At 38.3% G+C, this 16,265-nt stretch overlaps 1 protein-coding gene across 9 annotated transcripts in view; it reads left to right on the top strand.

The window, feature by feature from the left end:
- AUTS2 (activator of transcription and developmental regulator AUTS2) overlaps nt 1-16,265 on the top strand; it is a 1,755,315-nt gene that overhangs the window by 1,717,798 nt on the left and 21,252 nt on the right. For all 9 annotated transcript variants that reach the window (XM_073665136.1, XM_073665141.1, XM_073665139.1 and 6 more), the window contains 2 exons: nt 3,372-3,467; nt 5,768-5,839. In XM_073665136.1, coding sequence (XP_073521237.1) covers nt 3,372-3,467; nt 5,768-5,839 — 168 coding nt within the window. The remainder of the gene's footprint in view (nt 1-3,371; nt 3,468-5,767; nt 5,840-16,265) is intronic.

Genomic DNA, 16,265 nt, shown 5'->3' with positions numbered 1-16,265 from the left:
AGAACGAAGCAGCGCAAAATGCAAAAAATAAAAAGAAACTCACGGTGCAAGCCTCCTGGACTAACAATCCCATAATCTGTTAGATTTTTAAAGATAAGAAGAGGCAGCACTCCATTATTAGGCAAAAAGTGTGGACTTTGTTAGCCCATGTGGCGATGTTTCGGTCCTATCACAGAACCTTTCTCAAGGCTCGAGAAAGGTTCTGTGATAGGACCGAAACATCGCCACATGGGCTAACAAAGTCCACACTTTTTGCATAGATAGATAGATAGAAAAAAAAACACCAGTTATAGCCCAACTCATATAACGGATAATCTACAAAATGTACTGTAGGTAGTACTCCAGATGACTCAGATGCAAAAAAAAAGAAGGAAAGAAAGAATGTAATGAAAAACAAAATAGTCAAATCAGCACTAATCCACAGAATGTGGGTGTAAGCCACCTCAGTATTTTACCTCAGTATTTGTAAACCAAAACCAGCAGTGGAGCGATAAGAGGAAAAGTATAATAGAAACACGTCACCACTTCTGTATTTATCACCCACTCCTGGTTTTGGCTTAAAAATACTGAGGTAAAATACTGACCAAATACTGAATGTGTGAACGTGGCCTTAGATCGCAAGATACAAAGATTCACTAATTTTTAGATACCAAGATTCTCCCAAGAACTAAAATGTTGCATAGTATGGTGATGGAATAAATCTTTTGAAGGAAGTCCTTCTTTTTATTTTAGCCAGATAGTAAGGTCTCTAGATATGCTGATAAGCTACTTAATGTTTTTATTGTGAAACTGCCTGATTTAGTTGTTTTTATTATTATTATTATTATTATATAGATCGGTGCTGATATTTAAAATTGCAAGTTTAATTTTCAAAGCTCCATTTTATATTTTTCATATTTATATTGCTATAATAATTGAGCTCCCCTGGAGTTAACATTATGTTTACTAAGATGCGGTGAGAGTATATAGCTTCTGATACGTTGGGATCCCCCAGAGATACTCTGTGTGGAATATGGCTCATATGACAGCTTTTGCAACAGCTTTGTACTGCTCATCATTTCAAATACAATTTTAAATTCAATTTAAATGAAAAAGATGATACAGGGTTTTGTAAAAGTGGCTTGGGGGTCAAAAGATTTGTTTGGTTTTGGAAACCAATGACAAAATATATTATTAGGTCATTTAGAGTTGATTGAAAGTCCCATTTGTGACCTCTATTTATAATCTGAAGCAGAGCAGCTACAAAGAGCTTCTCTCTAAGGCCACATTCACACTTTCAGTATTTGGTCAGTATTTTACATCAGTATTTGTAAGCCAAAACCAGGTGAGGAACAATCAGAGGAAAAGTATAATAGAAAAACATCACCACTTCTGTATTTATCACCCGCTCCTGGTTTTGGCTTACAATTACTGATGTGAAATACTGACCAAATACTGAACGTGTGAACGTGGTCTAACTGGAAGACTTGTCCCATCCATTAAACTCATAAAAAGCCCATTGATTTAGTGATCATTATGAAATGTTACTTGGCCCTGAGGTGACATTGCAGGGAAAATGAACTTGATCAGAAGCATCTCCATAGTAGGACTTTTTAGATCAGCTAATTTTTCAGTAGGGTTTGCTCTGAGGAATATCCCTTTAATAGTCACTGTGTGACTTTTTCCTCTTTCCTTTCCACAATCCAGTAATATAGCTGTGACAGCGTTTATCACCTGCATTGTGTTTGATTAAAGCAAAACTTATATCCTGCATTACACGTATATGCTCTTTTTGGTAAAATTTTAATCCCTTATTTGTCCACCGCTCATGATAACCCTGCATGAAGCAGAACACAAGATGTTGGTTCTGCCATGACTGTTTTTTTTCAAATATGTCTGCTGAAACAATAAAATGCAAGTAGAAAATTGAAAAATTATTTTTGAGATGATCAAAAACATTAATAGGACCTTTGTTCGTAGGCCAAGTCGGTAGCTAGAGCTTTACAATCTGCCTCCTACCTGCCGGAATCCCTAAAGCATCTTCTGATTTACAGGCCCAATGCAACATCATCCTTAAGGCGTTATTCATGCATGAACTGGGCTTATTAGTTAGAAGAGGTTCAGGAGGATCCAGCAGGTAGGAGGAAGTTTGCAGGGCTTTAGCCCAGCGACCATGGACTACCTACTTGGTCGCTGGACAAATGTCCAACAAATCTTTATAATCATCTGTTATATTCACAGATGCAAATATTTAGGCCAGCTAATCAGCCCCATCAAAGTTTGGAAATCATTGTATACCACGAGTCTACATTCCAGAATTTTTGTAGAATTTTTGTAGTTTCTGTATTAAAATTTTCTTAGTCAAATGGCAATCCTTAGGATATGTGAAGAACATCAGATCGGTGGGGGTTCAACATCTGGCACCCTCGTTGATCAGCTGATATCTGCTTTCATTGTGACCGTGTCTAAACAGTGAGCTGAGCAGCACAAGTGTCTTAACTGCAGATCCGCTTCTATTCTGTTTAACAGCTGGTTAGTAGTGGTGTTGGATGTCGGAGCCCCACTGATCAGATATTGTAAAGTCAGAAAACCCCTTTAACTGGTAGTGTATGATTTATAGTAAACCACCTTAAATATAGAGAACATGGCAGCAAAGTATTTAAAGTTTCTTTGTTATTAATAGGCAACTATACTATAAAGTTATTTTGGTACCGTAAAGATGTAAGATTCTTGTATGTATCTTCATCTAGATTCTTAATATCTGTTTTCCATTTAAAATTGATACAGCTATGTGGGATTGCATTTCCTATTGTTTACTGAGAGTAAGGCCACACAGCTATATCTGCTTATTAAATGGCCCATAGATTAGCATTAGCAATGACAGCATAACCAGTAAAGCAGAGTAATGAAGTCATAATTGCGCATATTCTTTAATTTCTTACACAACACCATTAAACCTTTTAACAAAGTAATTGAGTTTTAATGGAGTGAAATCCTGGCACTCTTAAAGCTTCATTTTTTAATTAGCTTGCTATTTCCCTTGGACTTATTTGGCTTAACATCCCTCCTGCTTTTGATGTACTCTAAATTCTGAAACCACTTAGGCATTCAATCCAATTTAATAATTCATAATTACAAAATCACCTTTTATTTTGGAATAAAGGAATTCATCAAGGGTATCATTTCTGTGCTAATTAATGTTGAACGCCCTTAAAGTTCTCCTTTCCACATACATTAAACCACAACTGATTTGACAGTGAGAACCGATTATTCTACCCACATCAATGTCTGCTTCTGGCTTTGTACTTGTGCTGTGGTTCTGTTTCGTGCTGTTTATTGCCCCGTGTTAAGGTTTTATTGCTTTTATTAACTATTTCTTGGTTTTCTTGTAGTTATTCCATTCATATCCTCCAGCTGTATCGGGCATTCCTCCCATGATCCCACCTACTGGCCCTTTTGGATCACTTCAAGGGGCGTTTCAACCTAAGGTAAGAAATGTTTAAATATTAAATTATATTATATAATATTTGGATATTCTCAATGAATACAAATTATTTGTTTATATTGCGTTCAAATGGTACATTCCTCAAAATATTAATTCTGTTTTTGAAACACAATGCTTTGGCCGTTCGTTTAGCCGATTGCCATGTCAGCCAACTCTTCAATACACAGGAGTGCTCGCTCGGCCAAGTGCTCCTGTATTCTCTATGAGAGCCCCCGGCTCACATGTTGGCCAGCAGTTTACCTCCCTGAGAACAATGCGATTGGTAATATAAAGTTGGACATGTAGGATTGACATTTCCCCCAACCGTCAGTCAGCCGGCACCCACATCCACATACACCTCAAACTATCATCCGAACCAATGGATATTGGCGAGTTCGGTCAACATTAGTCTTATGTGTATTGGGGCCTTTAGACAAAATATTTTGCTATGTCTCTGCTCATATCTGCGCTTGTAAATTTCATTTTTCTGCTTTGTCATATGAGTAGAATAACAAAATCGACAGATGCCCAGATCCATCATAACATGGTTGAAACCTGACAGACTCCATTGACTTAAAATGTGTCTGTTGGCTTCTATCACAAAAATAGGGTATACTACTCCATGGATGATGGAATAGACAATACAGCCTCTAATGTAGATGTAAGCACAGCCTAAAACACTGATCATTTTAGCAGCATTGCTTCCATTCATAATGGGGTCATAACAACTATGTCCATCAGGAATTTCGCTGCAGATTGCACCATTCTTATTGTCAAAACTAATATCCTAAACTAATAAGAGCCTAACATTATCAAAATATCCAAACCAAAGCCACAAAACTAAACAAGCAAAATATTACCGTACTTTCTATTCAGAATCGGAACCAAGTTATGCCATTAGAGGGGTTGATTTATAAAAAGTATTACTTTGCACGAAAGAAATTGACACAACTTGTCTAAGCCATGTAACTGAAATAAATAAAATGTCTGGAAATAGGTTGTTCGTGATACTTTTAACAAACACAATGTACAAATTTCACACATTCTCGTACTTGTTTTAAACATTTACGTCGATATCTGTCAAAAAAATTGGCAACGAATTTTAAGCTTGTGTTATAAAAGTTGGTCAGAATCATATTTCATTCTTCAACCATTTGCTATACATAAAACATATTTCTGTTCTATGAAACAAAGAAGTTTTCCGTATTGTGTGTGCCTTTGTTTTACTCCTCCCTGGTGGCTTCTTCCATAATAGTGTAACACAACATCTTTCCTTGAAATGGCTTTTTATTAGCAGTTGCCCATCCGTACACTAATTACTTTTTCCCTAATTGTTGAGTGCATTACAGCTCAAGTGGTTTCTTTTCTTTATGGCGCTATCATAAGACAGTTAAGTGGCTCTGGAAGTCTAATCTGCACTTGCAATCTAATACAGTTCTGACCCAAGGTCATTGTTACGGACTTAACCTGCTTATGTGATGTGATATTTGAAGTCAGTGCGCACCCTTAATGGTTTGTGAAGGTAATAGCAGCCTGTTAAGCTCAGTGGTCAAAGTTCATCATAAATTATGCAGGATATGGGAAGGTATTGTTTTCTTCTTTATTCTAAAGTGTAACTGTGAAAAGGAACCAGTGTACACATGTTTAATGATACATTAGCTGCCTGCATTGTATCTATACAGACGCCACTGACGGAACATTTTGTGAGATTAAAGTTCCATTTTATAAAAGGAAAATGAATGTCAGTTAACCAGAGGAACACGCAACTGAGCATGCAATCTAGATATAATTGGCGGTATAGGGCAGCTCAGAAGCAGAGCGGTTCAACTGATAACTTTGTGTTACCGCCAAAGAATCCGTGTGTAATTTCATCCAGGTTAGAGATGGGAGCTTTTCTCATTATCACTGTCCCTTGGGGAATATTGTCTAAGACACTCAGCCTACTGACACTCGAAAGAAAGAATTGTACTGTGACACTGGCCTACAACCTGTAGAATGGTAATACTAACCTGCTTTTTTTTAGAAGGACAAGGTTTATGTTACAACTTAAAGGTTGACAAAAGGGTGAACGCTGGAAAGATTCATGTTAATATAGCCCTTCGTCTCCACTGCCGTAGCTGATGATGTTTAGCTTCACTTATCAAGGGAAGTCACAGGCCATTAGGCGTGAGCTGCCTGAAAATGAAAAAGAAACTGCCAGGCAAAGGGGCTTGTCAAAGACAAAGCTAAAGAGATAAAAAGTAGCACAGAGAAGGAAACTATTTTGTCATGTCCAATTAATTTCAACCGTTGTGTCTTTCTCAGACTTCCAATCCTCTTGATGTTGCAGCCAGACCTGGAACTGTCCCTCACACACTGTTGCAGAAGGACCCAAGGGTAAGTGGAAGGAGAGCGACTCCACGGTCCACAGTGTCACCATTATGTCAACATGTTTCTAACCCTACTGGGAGTGATAAATGTCCTTGTCACAAAAAGCTAGTCAATCTTACACCTTATGCTTCCTTCAGACTATGATGTCCATGCTTTGGGGATATTTCTTCATGCTATATGAACTCTTACGTTTTTTGCCTTGATTATTTTCATTGTCATTTTATATAGTATTCCTGTTATTTGCTACAGGACAAACTCATATTACCGAACCTGTCATATTAGTCCAAGTACAGATCTCACTAGGGGATCCTACAGGCTGCTTGACATACCCGGATCTAATGTTACATCCCTGTTCAAAGGACAAATATCCCTCTAAATTTAGAGCTTATCAGGAAGGATTGGTATGGGAGATAACTCCATACTGATGACAGGCATTGAATTAGATTCACTAAGGAGATAAAAAGGATTATGGAAAGAGCACAGGAAATGTCTCGTGTGCCATTTACTATCAGATACAGTTGGTTATTTAGGTGAATGGCATAGAAAATGCCATGATATACCTTTTTGGGCTCCATCTGTTTATAGACTATTCTTATATTAATAATTATTATAATTTACTATGCTTATAATAATTGACTCCATGCTGTTTATTTAAAACATGGAATTATAGAAATCCTGTATTGCATTCATTGATGTTGGACTTTATATTACTGGAAAAAAAATGAATGCAAATGATAGATGATTAGACAACATTGCTGGTACAAAAAACTACATTGTTTGCCTACATACAAATATTATTTAAGATAATTCAACTAACACTGGGAATAAATGAGGCATTTAATTGTGATTGGAGTCTAGTATTTGGCAAGTTTGGTCACTTTGCATTGTAGTTTGTGTAAAGTAAGACATCTTTTCTACATGCATGCTAAAAAAATTCAGAATGATGTATCTTTTGCAGATTTGTCATGGTCCTTCCCAACTGATCCAAAAGCATAAGATTTACCTATGTTGCATTGTACATGTTGCTTACACTCTGTAGTACTGATGCAGCTTTCTGTAACACTATAGTTCACTGAGAACTGTGAACGATGGGCCCATTGAGTAAAAACAAGTGTTTATGATTATTTGAAATATCAGATATCATTTTGATGAATTGGGCCCAATGTTTGGAGTGATTATCAAGCGTACGCCCTTTGCTGCATTCAAGAAGGGAATCTGCAAAGCCCATCTGGAGTTACAGAGCTCCTTTTTTGGGATCACTGGGGGTCCCAGTGGTCAGACCCCAAGTGCTTAGTACATTATTCCCTTTCCTAGCAAATTGTCTTTTGATTAACCCCTTAGAATCATAGTTAGAGTTGGAAGGGATCTCCGGGGTCATCGTGCCCAACCCCCTGCTTAAAGCAGGATTCACTAAACCATCTCAGACAGATGTCTGTCCAGCCTCTGTTTGAAGGCTTCATTTGAAGGAGAACTCACCACCTCTTGTGGCAGCTTGTTCCACTCATTGATCACCCTCACTGTCAAAAAGTTTTTTCTAATATCTAATCTGTATCTTCCTCCATTCAGTTTCATCCCATTGCTTCTAGTCTTTCTTTATGCAAATGAGAATAAGGATAATCCCTCTACAGTGTGACATCCCTTCAGATATTTGTAGAGAGCTATTAAGTCTCCTCTCAGTCTTCTCTTTTGCAAACTAAACATTCCCAAATTATCTAACCATTCCTCATAGGACATAGTTTGCAGCCCGTTCACCATTCTGGTCACTCTTCTCTGAACTTGCTCCAGTTTTTCTATGTCTTTTTTAAAATGTGGCGCGCCCAGAACTGGACACAGTATTCCAGATGAGGCCTGATCATAGAGGAGTAGAGGGGGATAATTATTTCACGTAATGTAGCACGGCTGTGAAGTCAGTGAGCCAAACCTCTGACTCTTCAATTTCCATGACACCGACTCAGACTCCCTCATACATGGCTCATGTTTAAGTGATAAATTTACTGTAGCACAGATTTATCTCAGCTGAAAGTCTAGACCAGTGTTTCCTAAACCCCATCCTCACGGCCTCCCACAGGTCATGTTTTCAGGATCTCCTTAGTATTGCACAGGTGAGAGAATTCCTGATGCCTTGATGATACTTCAATCACCTGTGTAATACTAAGGAGATCCTGAAAACATGACCTCTGGGGAGCCGTGAGGATGGGGTTTGGGAAACACTGGTCTAGACCCTTAGATCAGGGATAGGACAGATATTTATAGGATATGTCAGAACTTTACCAAATTCTTATGAAAAAAATATTCCCCACAAACTGCATTGAACTACTGTACCCAATTTATTATATATTTTAGGAGTCTGAGTCGGTCCATTTTATACCGACTCCGACTCCACCAAAATGGACACTGACTCCAACTCCACGACGCCGTCTCCGCAGCCCTGTGATCTAGACTGTATGCTTCTGTTAATGCAACCTAGAATTGTGTTTGCCTTTTTTGCTGCTGCATCACACTGTTGATTCATGTTCAGTCTGTGATCTATTAGTATACCCAAGTCTTTTTCACATGTGCTGTTACTTAGCCCCATTCCTCCCATTCTGTATATGCTTTTTTCATTTTTCTTGCCCAGATGTAGGACTTTGCATTTCTCCTTGTTAAAAAACATTCTGTTAGTTGTTGCCCATGGTTCCAGTTTGTTTAGATCTTTTTTAATCCTCTCTCTCTCTTCTCTAGTATTATCTATCCCTCCTAGCTTTGTGTCATCTGCAAATTTAATCAGCTTACCCTCAATTTCTTCATCTAAATCATTGATAAAGATGTTGAACAACACAGGGCACAGGACAGACCCTTGTGGTACCCTAATTGAGACATTCTTCCAACTGGATAAACCATTGCATAATTGTATGAAATGTTAATATAACACTACAAGACAATGACATTTCTGTTTAACATGTTTAACATGAAACTGCTAAAGACACTTTAGTTTCTAAAAATATAATCTTTGAAAAATTGATATTGCCAGCAAATCTGCATTTCTTATCTCACAGGATAGATTGCAGCAAAATGTTGTGCTTTGTTTGTTTCCCTTTTGTCAGCTGTCAGAAACCCAAAAGTCAGGCCTGTCACTTACCATCAAATCATGCCCCAAGATGTCACATCATGTTAAGATTATTACACGTGAAGAAGGTTGATGTGAGAGGCTTGGAAGGCAATAATGAGATGCAATACATGCTTTGTTGTGTGCTAGTTTTAGAAACCATATGGAGATGTGCAATAGAAATACATACATATTCTCTATTACAGTAGAAACCATGTGTGTAAATTCTGCGAATGCCAAGGGTGGCATAACTTACTGCAATGACTATACATTTGTCACTGTATACCCAAGTTAATTTATACATACATAGGCATTAGAGCAGTAATAAAAGTTACAAATACAGAACGGGCGACTAGTCTTTTTGGTCAATTAGATCGCTTCATAAAATCTGATTGTTTTATATAACAAAATAAAGTAATCCAAGCTATACATTTTATTAAAGTACATCTTATGAACACAATTCAAGTGGCTATAGTAATTGGTAAGGCATACATAAACTTTATTACCCATGGGCCCAAATGATTTGCAACCAGCCCCTTCCAGATAATACGGATTTGTCTCGTATCCTCTGAATTAAACATCCTCAGTATATAATTTTCCATTTTATAATACATCATATTTAAGTCTATCCTGTATTAAAGGGCACCTGACAGATGTTACATGCTGATTGAACCACGGACAGCATGTATCACACACATGCTGTATAATTTCAGCCATGCATATTTAAAAACTTTAGAGGCCGGCTGGGGACCAAGCCACACGGGGAACTAGTCAAAAAAGGCCGGTCTCAGGCAGCTTTTCCCTATTCTTTGACAATGATTGACCTATACACGTGGGGAGAGACCCATTCCTTAAGTGGTGCAGGGGAGAAGAAGCTGCCAAGGACTGGCCGGTTCGACTAGTCACCGGTGGCTTTCAAAGTATAATTTTCTTTGAAACATCATAACGTTTCAGAGTCAAATTTACATGGCTGAAATCATACAGTGAGTGCCTGATACATGCTGCCCAATGGTTTGGACAGCATGTACAAGCTGTCAGATAATTGCATGTAGAGGACTTAAATCTATTGGAAGACTATTGGAAGTGATCCTTTTTCACGTGTACCAATGATAGTCTACAGATACATTTCTTGACTTGCTGTTCAAGTCTGTCAACATAAAGTATTAACAACAGAAAAAAAGAGTAAAAGCCAGCTCACCAATGCGGCAATACGTCCTCCAGAGCCCAGAACATAGCCACTGCCATGGACATCAAACGTCAAGGTGGAGTAAAAAAAATCCAAACTTTATTGAAGTACGTTAAAATAGTGATAACATCAGAAAAAATGCACTGATCAGCAACTAGCACCTATGCGTTTCTGGTGCATATAGTACCCTTAATCATGGTAAACTAAACACTTCAATAATGCCTGGAATTTTTTACTCCATCTTACCTGGATCTCCTTTGTATGCTTAACATGCTGTACTGTTGGTGTTGGATACCTTCTTTGTAATCTATTTTTTTTATTAATTTCACTGAGATTTTTTAGGTATATTTTGCCTCTATTTTCCTACATTTTACAATAATAAACATTTTCTTGTTTGAGCACTTTATGCTGTGTTGCGTCCTTTTGACAGAGCTTTTAAATTGCAAGTTAATTAAAGTAATATTTTCCAATCCTTCAGCTCCACACACCAAGATATTTGCTTTGTGCCACATGTATTGGACTGATGCTGGCATTGTCTCTGCACAGCTTTCTGTTCATTAGCCAGGGAGAACACTCATAAACTGCTTTAGTTTATAATCAGTATCTAGGTTAGCATAGATATCTTTATATGTGCAAAAAAAAAAGTTTTAATCTAGATTTGGAGTAGGCATCAATTGCCTTTAAGGTAGCAGCCAATTCTTTCTTCAAAGCATTACAGCTTTCCCGGCGGTGATGGGGTGGAGAGGGGTTGTGCGTGAAATGCAGTATTTGTTGTTGTAACAATACAGTCCCGTATTCCCTGAGCTGCTGTATTATTGAGAATGCTGATGAAATATTGATGTAATTGGTGGATTGGAGTCTCTTGATTTCCAAGTCGGGGTTGAACAAACAAGAACACATTTTGAAAGCTTTAGCTATTCAGATGAGAAAATAGCATGTGATATTTAAATTCATATTTTGCACACTACAAAAGATTCTTGTTCTTTCTGTAGACAGAATGGGGTCTAGATAGCCTCATCCAAGGCATTCTTGATTCATTTACCCCTGGCCTGACAAGTCTGCCAGTATGTTTCAGCCAGTGCACATACATTACAGTGTATCTACAATGATGGGAGTGATATCCATGAAGAAAATGACTCTCACTATTGCAAAAATTGTTCATGCTCACTGTTGCACTTGTATGTTATGTTACCACAAGGTGTTTAAGCATTAAAGAGGTTGTCCACTACTTTAGCATTGATAACCCATCTTTAGGATAGGTCATCAATGTCTGATCAGTCGGGGTCCGACACCCGGCACCCTCGCCGATCAGCTGTTATCGGTGTCGGCGGCAGCCGCCGGCCGGAAGTACTCACTGGCGGAGGTGGCCGTCTTCTAGTGGTGGCCGAGGCAGGGTACTGCACATCCACCGCCTATTCAAATCAATAGGAGGCGGATGTATAGTACCCTGCTGTGGCTAAAAAAATGAATGCAAATGATAGATGAAAAGACAACATTGCTGGTACAAAAACTACATTGTTTGCCAACATACAAATATTATTTAAGATATTCAACTAACACTGGGAATAAATGAGGCATTCAATTGTGATTGGATTCTAGTATTTGGCAAGTTTGGTCACTTTGGACCTCATGTAACATTGTAGTTTGTTTAAAGTAAGACATCTTTTCTACAGGCATGCTAAAAAAATGCAGAATGATGTATCTTTTGCAGATTTGTCATGGTCCTCCCCAACTGATCCGAAAGCATAAGATTTATCTACGTTATACTGTACATGTGGCTTATGCTCTGTGGTACCGGTGCAGCTTTCACTGAGAACTGTGAACGATGGACTCCTTGTGTAAAAACAAATGTTTATGATTATTTGAAATGTCAGCTATCCCTTCTCTACATTGGTGAGGACTCATCAGATTGAGCCATACAAATGGACCTCGTATAGCAAGATTTTCAAGGATTATTATCAAAATAATAAATTATTCTCCATCCATGGCACAGTTCTCAGCTACTTTTTGCAGTCCTATACACAAAGGGCCCTATTTATCAAACAGTTTGTGCCAGAATTTTAGCATAAAAGCTTTCAAAAGTCACAAAATTTAGGCACAACTCGGAATTGAGACTTTTGCCATTTTCACATAACTTCTCTCAGTTCTATCAAAATTGGCGGGATGGGGTGCAGTGGGGGATGTGAAGCCACAGCTTGTTTAATTCATGAGGACCCGTGGTGTTCCGTACACCTTAAGTCTCCTTCCAGTCCCTATCAAAAAGGAATAGTCGGCACTCCGTATAGCTAGAGTGGTGCACGTGGAAAACAATGTCTGTAGGAAAAGAAAATCCCGGCACTCACGTGTTGATAATCAGTTGATTTATTCCACAACTCACACAAGACGTTTCAGCCTGTCCAAGGCTTTTTTCAGTGGAATAAATCAACTGATTATCAACACGTGAGTGCCGGGATTTTCTTTTCCTCCTTCCAGTCCCTGACTGTAGTGAGATTTTTGGCCTAGCTTATAGAGGCACACGCCACTCGTCGGACACTCCAGATTCATAAGGAGGTGTGCACCTTTCATGAATCAGGAACATTTGACTCAAGCATGCCCTCTCATCAAGACCATTGTGGACATGGCCGGTTTTGCTGAATTAGGCCCAATGTTTAGAGTGGTTGTCAAGCATACGCCCTTTGCTGCATGCAAGAAGGGATTCTGCAAAGCCTATCTGGAGTTCCAGAGCTCATTTCTTGGGATCACTGGGGGTCCCAGTGGTCAGACCCTCAGTGATTAGTACTTTATTCCCTTACTATCAGAAGATGGAGCAGGTCCACAAGGGAGTACTTCCGGCCAGTGGCCATCGCCGACACTGATAACAGCTGATTGGTGGGGTGCCAGGTGTCAGACCCTAACCAATCAGACATTGATGATCTATCCTAAAGATAGGGCATCAATGCTAAAGTAGTGGGCAACCTCTTTAAGAAGTGAGAAAGATGTCAAATCCTGGGTTACTAATGAAAGGTTCTGATTATATTGTTAATGGTTACAGCTCAACTTTCATCCATAGGTAACACAGCCAATTAGGGGATGTTTCTGGGATAAAAACAAGACCTTTTATACTTTTCTAATCCACCTTAGGGTTTAATCACAGATTTTTTGCAGCATTTTTTTTTCTTGTAGGAAGTACGATGACTTTTGTGTTTTTTTGCAAGCTTTCTCTGCTGTGTTCTCTCGCACTTATACACATATACCTACATGACCAGGTGTATCCCAACTTTTGACTGGTGATGTATATATACGGTATCGGTCTCAAAAGTTTGGATACACCTAGTCATGCAATGGTTTTCCTTGTTCTTATTGGAATAACACTTTCTGAAGGCCAGTGAACTCTTGACAAGGCATACTTGTTTATTGGAAGTCATTCAAGGTGACTACCTGATGAAGCTTCTTGACAGAATGGCAACGATGTGTAAAGCTGTCTTCAAAGTAAAAGGGGGGTAATGTGATGAATATAAGGTTTAATGCACATTACACTACAAAAATGTTTCTTTACTCATTGTTTCCATGTGTGTTGCTTCATGGTTTTCCTGCCTTCAGTCTAAATCTACAATGTGCACATTTCAATAAGAACAAGGAAAACCATTGTATGAACATGTGTGTCCAATTCCGTGACCGGTATGTACTGTATGTATATATAGTGAGGAAAATAAGTATTTGATACACATTCAGTTTTTTATCCTCAGTATTTGTAAGCCAAAACCAGGAGTGGGTAAAAAATACAGAAGTGGTGACGTGTTTCTGTACTTTTCCTATAATTGTTCCACTTCTGATTTTAAAGTGGATTTCCACGTTAAATGTAAGTATTTCAAAGACTTGCTCTGTTTAAAGATAGCTAAATCAGTGTTATATCCTGCCACTCCAGTCTTTGTTGAAATTGTTGCATCAGTGACATCACGACTTCTGCAGTCAATCAATGTAGTTATTTTTTCAGAGAACAAGTCTTTGAAATATAATAGTTAAAGGTGGAAAATTTAGCTATTGTGCAGTCGAAAAAGACAACATCAGTGTAGACGAAGTTTATTTTGGTTGGCCATATAAGTAGGTATAGTCAGAAGCCATTATACAATAAATGTCACAAAGGTCAAAACTTAAAGTGTAATTGTCTTTTCATGAGAACTTGCAGCAGCAGAATGCCTTTGTCTTCCTCCCTCCCCCTCCTCTCACCTCTCTCCATAGAACTTTATGAGCACCAATTGTGATCTCCTATCTCAGTAGATAGAAACTCTATATTCACTGAAGACAGATTTTGGGCTAAATTGAGAGTGAATATTCAGTCCAGGAGCAGAAAGAAGCAGATTTCTCTGATAAGATACACATTACAAAGTTTCTTATTTTCATGTGTAATATTGATTTATGGGTGGAAGGGGTGGAAATAACTGTTACTTTGTATAGCATAATATTTCCAAAAGAAAATATATGAGAAATAATGCTGCTATCAGTGGGATCGGCCCATAGTCTAATGTGAATTGAGGCCTCCCAACCCAACATCATTGATTTAGAGAAAGTTCCAGTTTGTTGGATTTCCAATGGCCAAATCTTTTGTTCTCTTCCTTATAGAGAACAGAGGATCGCTTGGCCAAACCATGGGGTTATTAGGAGACATAGCAGTCGGCCGACCGATATCTAGTGTGTATGGAGGCCTTCACTTCTGTAAATTGATGTATTCCATATAACACCCCTTATACTCTTAGCAGATCGGTGTTCAGGGACTACATGGTGATGACCCATAATACATGGCTGGGAGAACTCATATGGTGATCGCTCAGGCGCCTTATTATTGGCAATACAATAAGATGAAATGCTGCAGAGCTCAGTTTGTCATTTAGCATATCTTTTTAATAAGACGACAAACACACTAAATGCATCATCCAAACTTGTCACCCGGGTAAAATCTGCCAGTTTTTCTCTTATTTTTTTCCTGTTGCTCCTCTGAGTCTTTACCAAGGGGTGGTGCTTATATAGTAATTGTCCAAAGCAGCTTAAATATACGCCCCCAAAGAATCCTATGAGCTATGCCCCCTTGATAAAGACCATAGAAATTAGCACTAAGTAAAAGGCCCATATGTCTTGAACTGTATGGCGGGCTTAAAAAAAAATTGCATTACTCAGAAAAGTAGAGGGAATAAAATAAGAACAAAAACTGTCCACTTGTGTTCCTCTGAGAGGTTCTCTTTAAAGCACCACTCCAGCATTTTTTTTTTCAGTGCTGGAGTGGCACTTTAAATCTAAGCCTCCTGCCCCCGGTAATATACTCACCCTTCGGCGTCTTCACAGTTACAGAAGTTACAAGTTACATCACACACTCTCAATACAAGTCTATGAGAGGCAGAAAACACATGAAACACACAAGCTGCTAGCAGATGACTTTTCACTGGAGACTGACCGGAGCAATGCTGGAAACGGATGAAGGAAGCGGTAGGTGAGTATGAGACAGAGGGCAGGAGACTTACATTTAAAGCACCACTCCAGCGGTGCAATAAAAAAAACACTGGAGTGGTGCTTTAAGTTATTCTTATAGTGGATAAAGAAATAGTTCAATGGCAAATTCAGCTGTGCTACATTGGTAGAAAAAGTAGAGAAAATTGTACATCCCAATTCTTTGTATAAAAGCATCCAAATTTTATTCCATCTTGTCGTATGTCATTTTATTTTATTTATGCCGTAGAAAACATCTAACGCGTTTCTGGCTTTTAGCTTAGTCATAGTGAAAGATTATAAACGTGGTAAGCCCTGATTTTGTAATGTTTTTTGTGCGACATTGGTAGTCTCATCTGATATAGGTAATAGACCAATTCTTCATACAAACCTTCGAAAACAATGATATTTTTCAGAACCACTTGCATCTTGAGTAGAAAGCCTGAACACATTCATTCATTAACTTATATACCATTGTCTTGCATTTTTTGTTCAAATTTTTTTTTGTCGTCGCATTATTTTCATACAAAGCTTTGTGTTTCATAAAAGAAAGCTTGGCCTTGTCTAATACATTGAACAGCAAAAGCCCAATAAAAAAAGCATTTTACTATATCAAAACAGCAGCTGTCAAATGTTGGCAACGCGGCTTGTCATACTTGTCAATGCCAAAACATCCCACATTGTATTTTAGAAAAAAAAGACGT

The sequence above is a fragment of the Phyllobates terribilis genome, unplaced genomic scaffold, assembly GCF_046119375.1.
Source record: "Phyllobates terribilis strain yellow unplaced genomic scaffold, ASM4611937v1 Scaffold_2__4_contigs__length_985480577, whole genome shotgun sequence".
Lineage (NCBI taxonomy): Eukaryota > Metazoa > Chordata > Amphibia > Anura > Dendrobatidae > Phyllobates > Phyllobates terribilis.
Note: the sequence above shows the minus strand (reverse complement) of the source record. Positions and strands in the feature narration are given on the sequence as shown.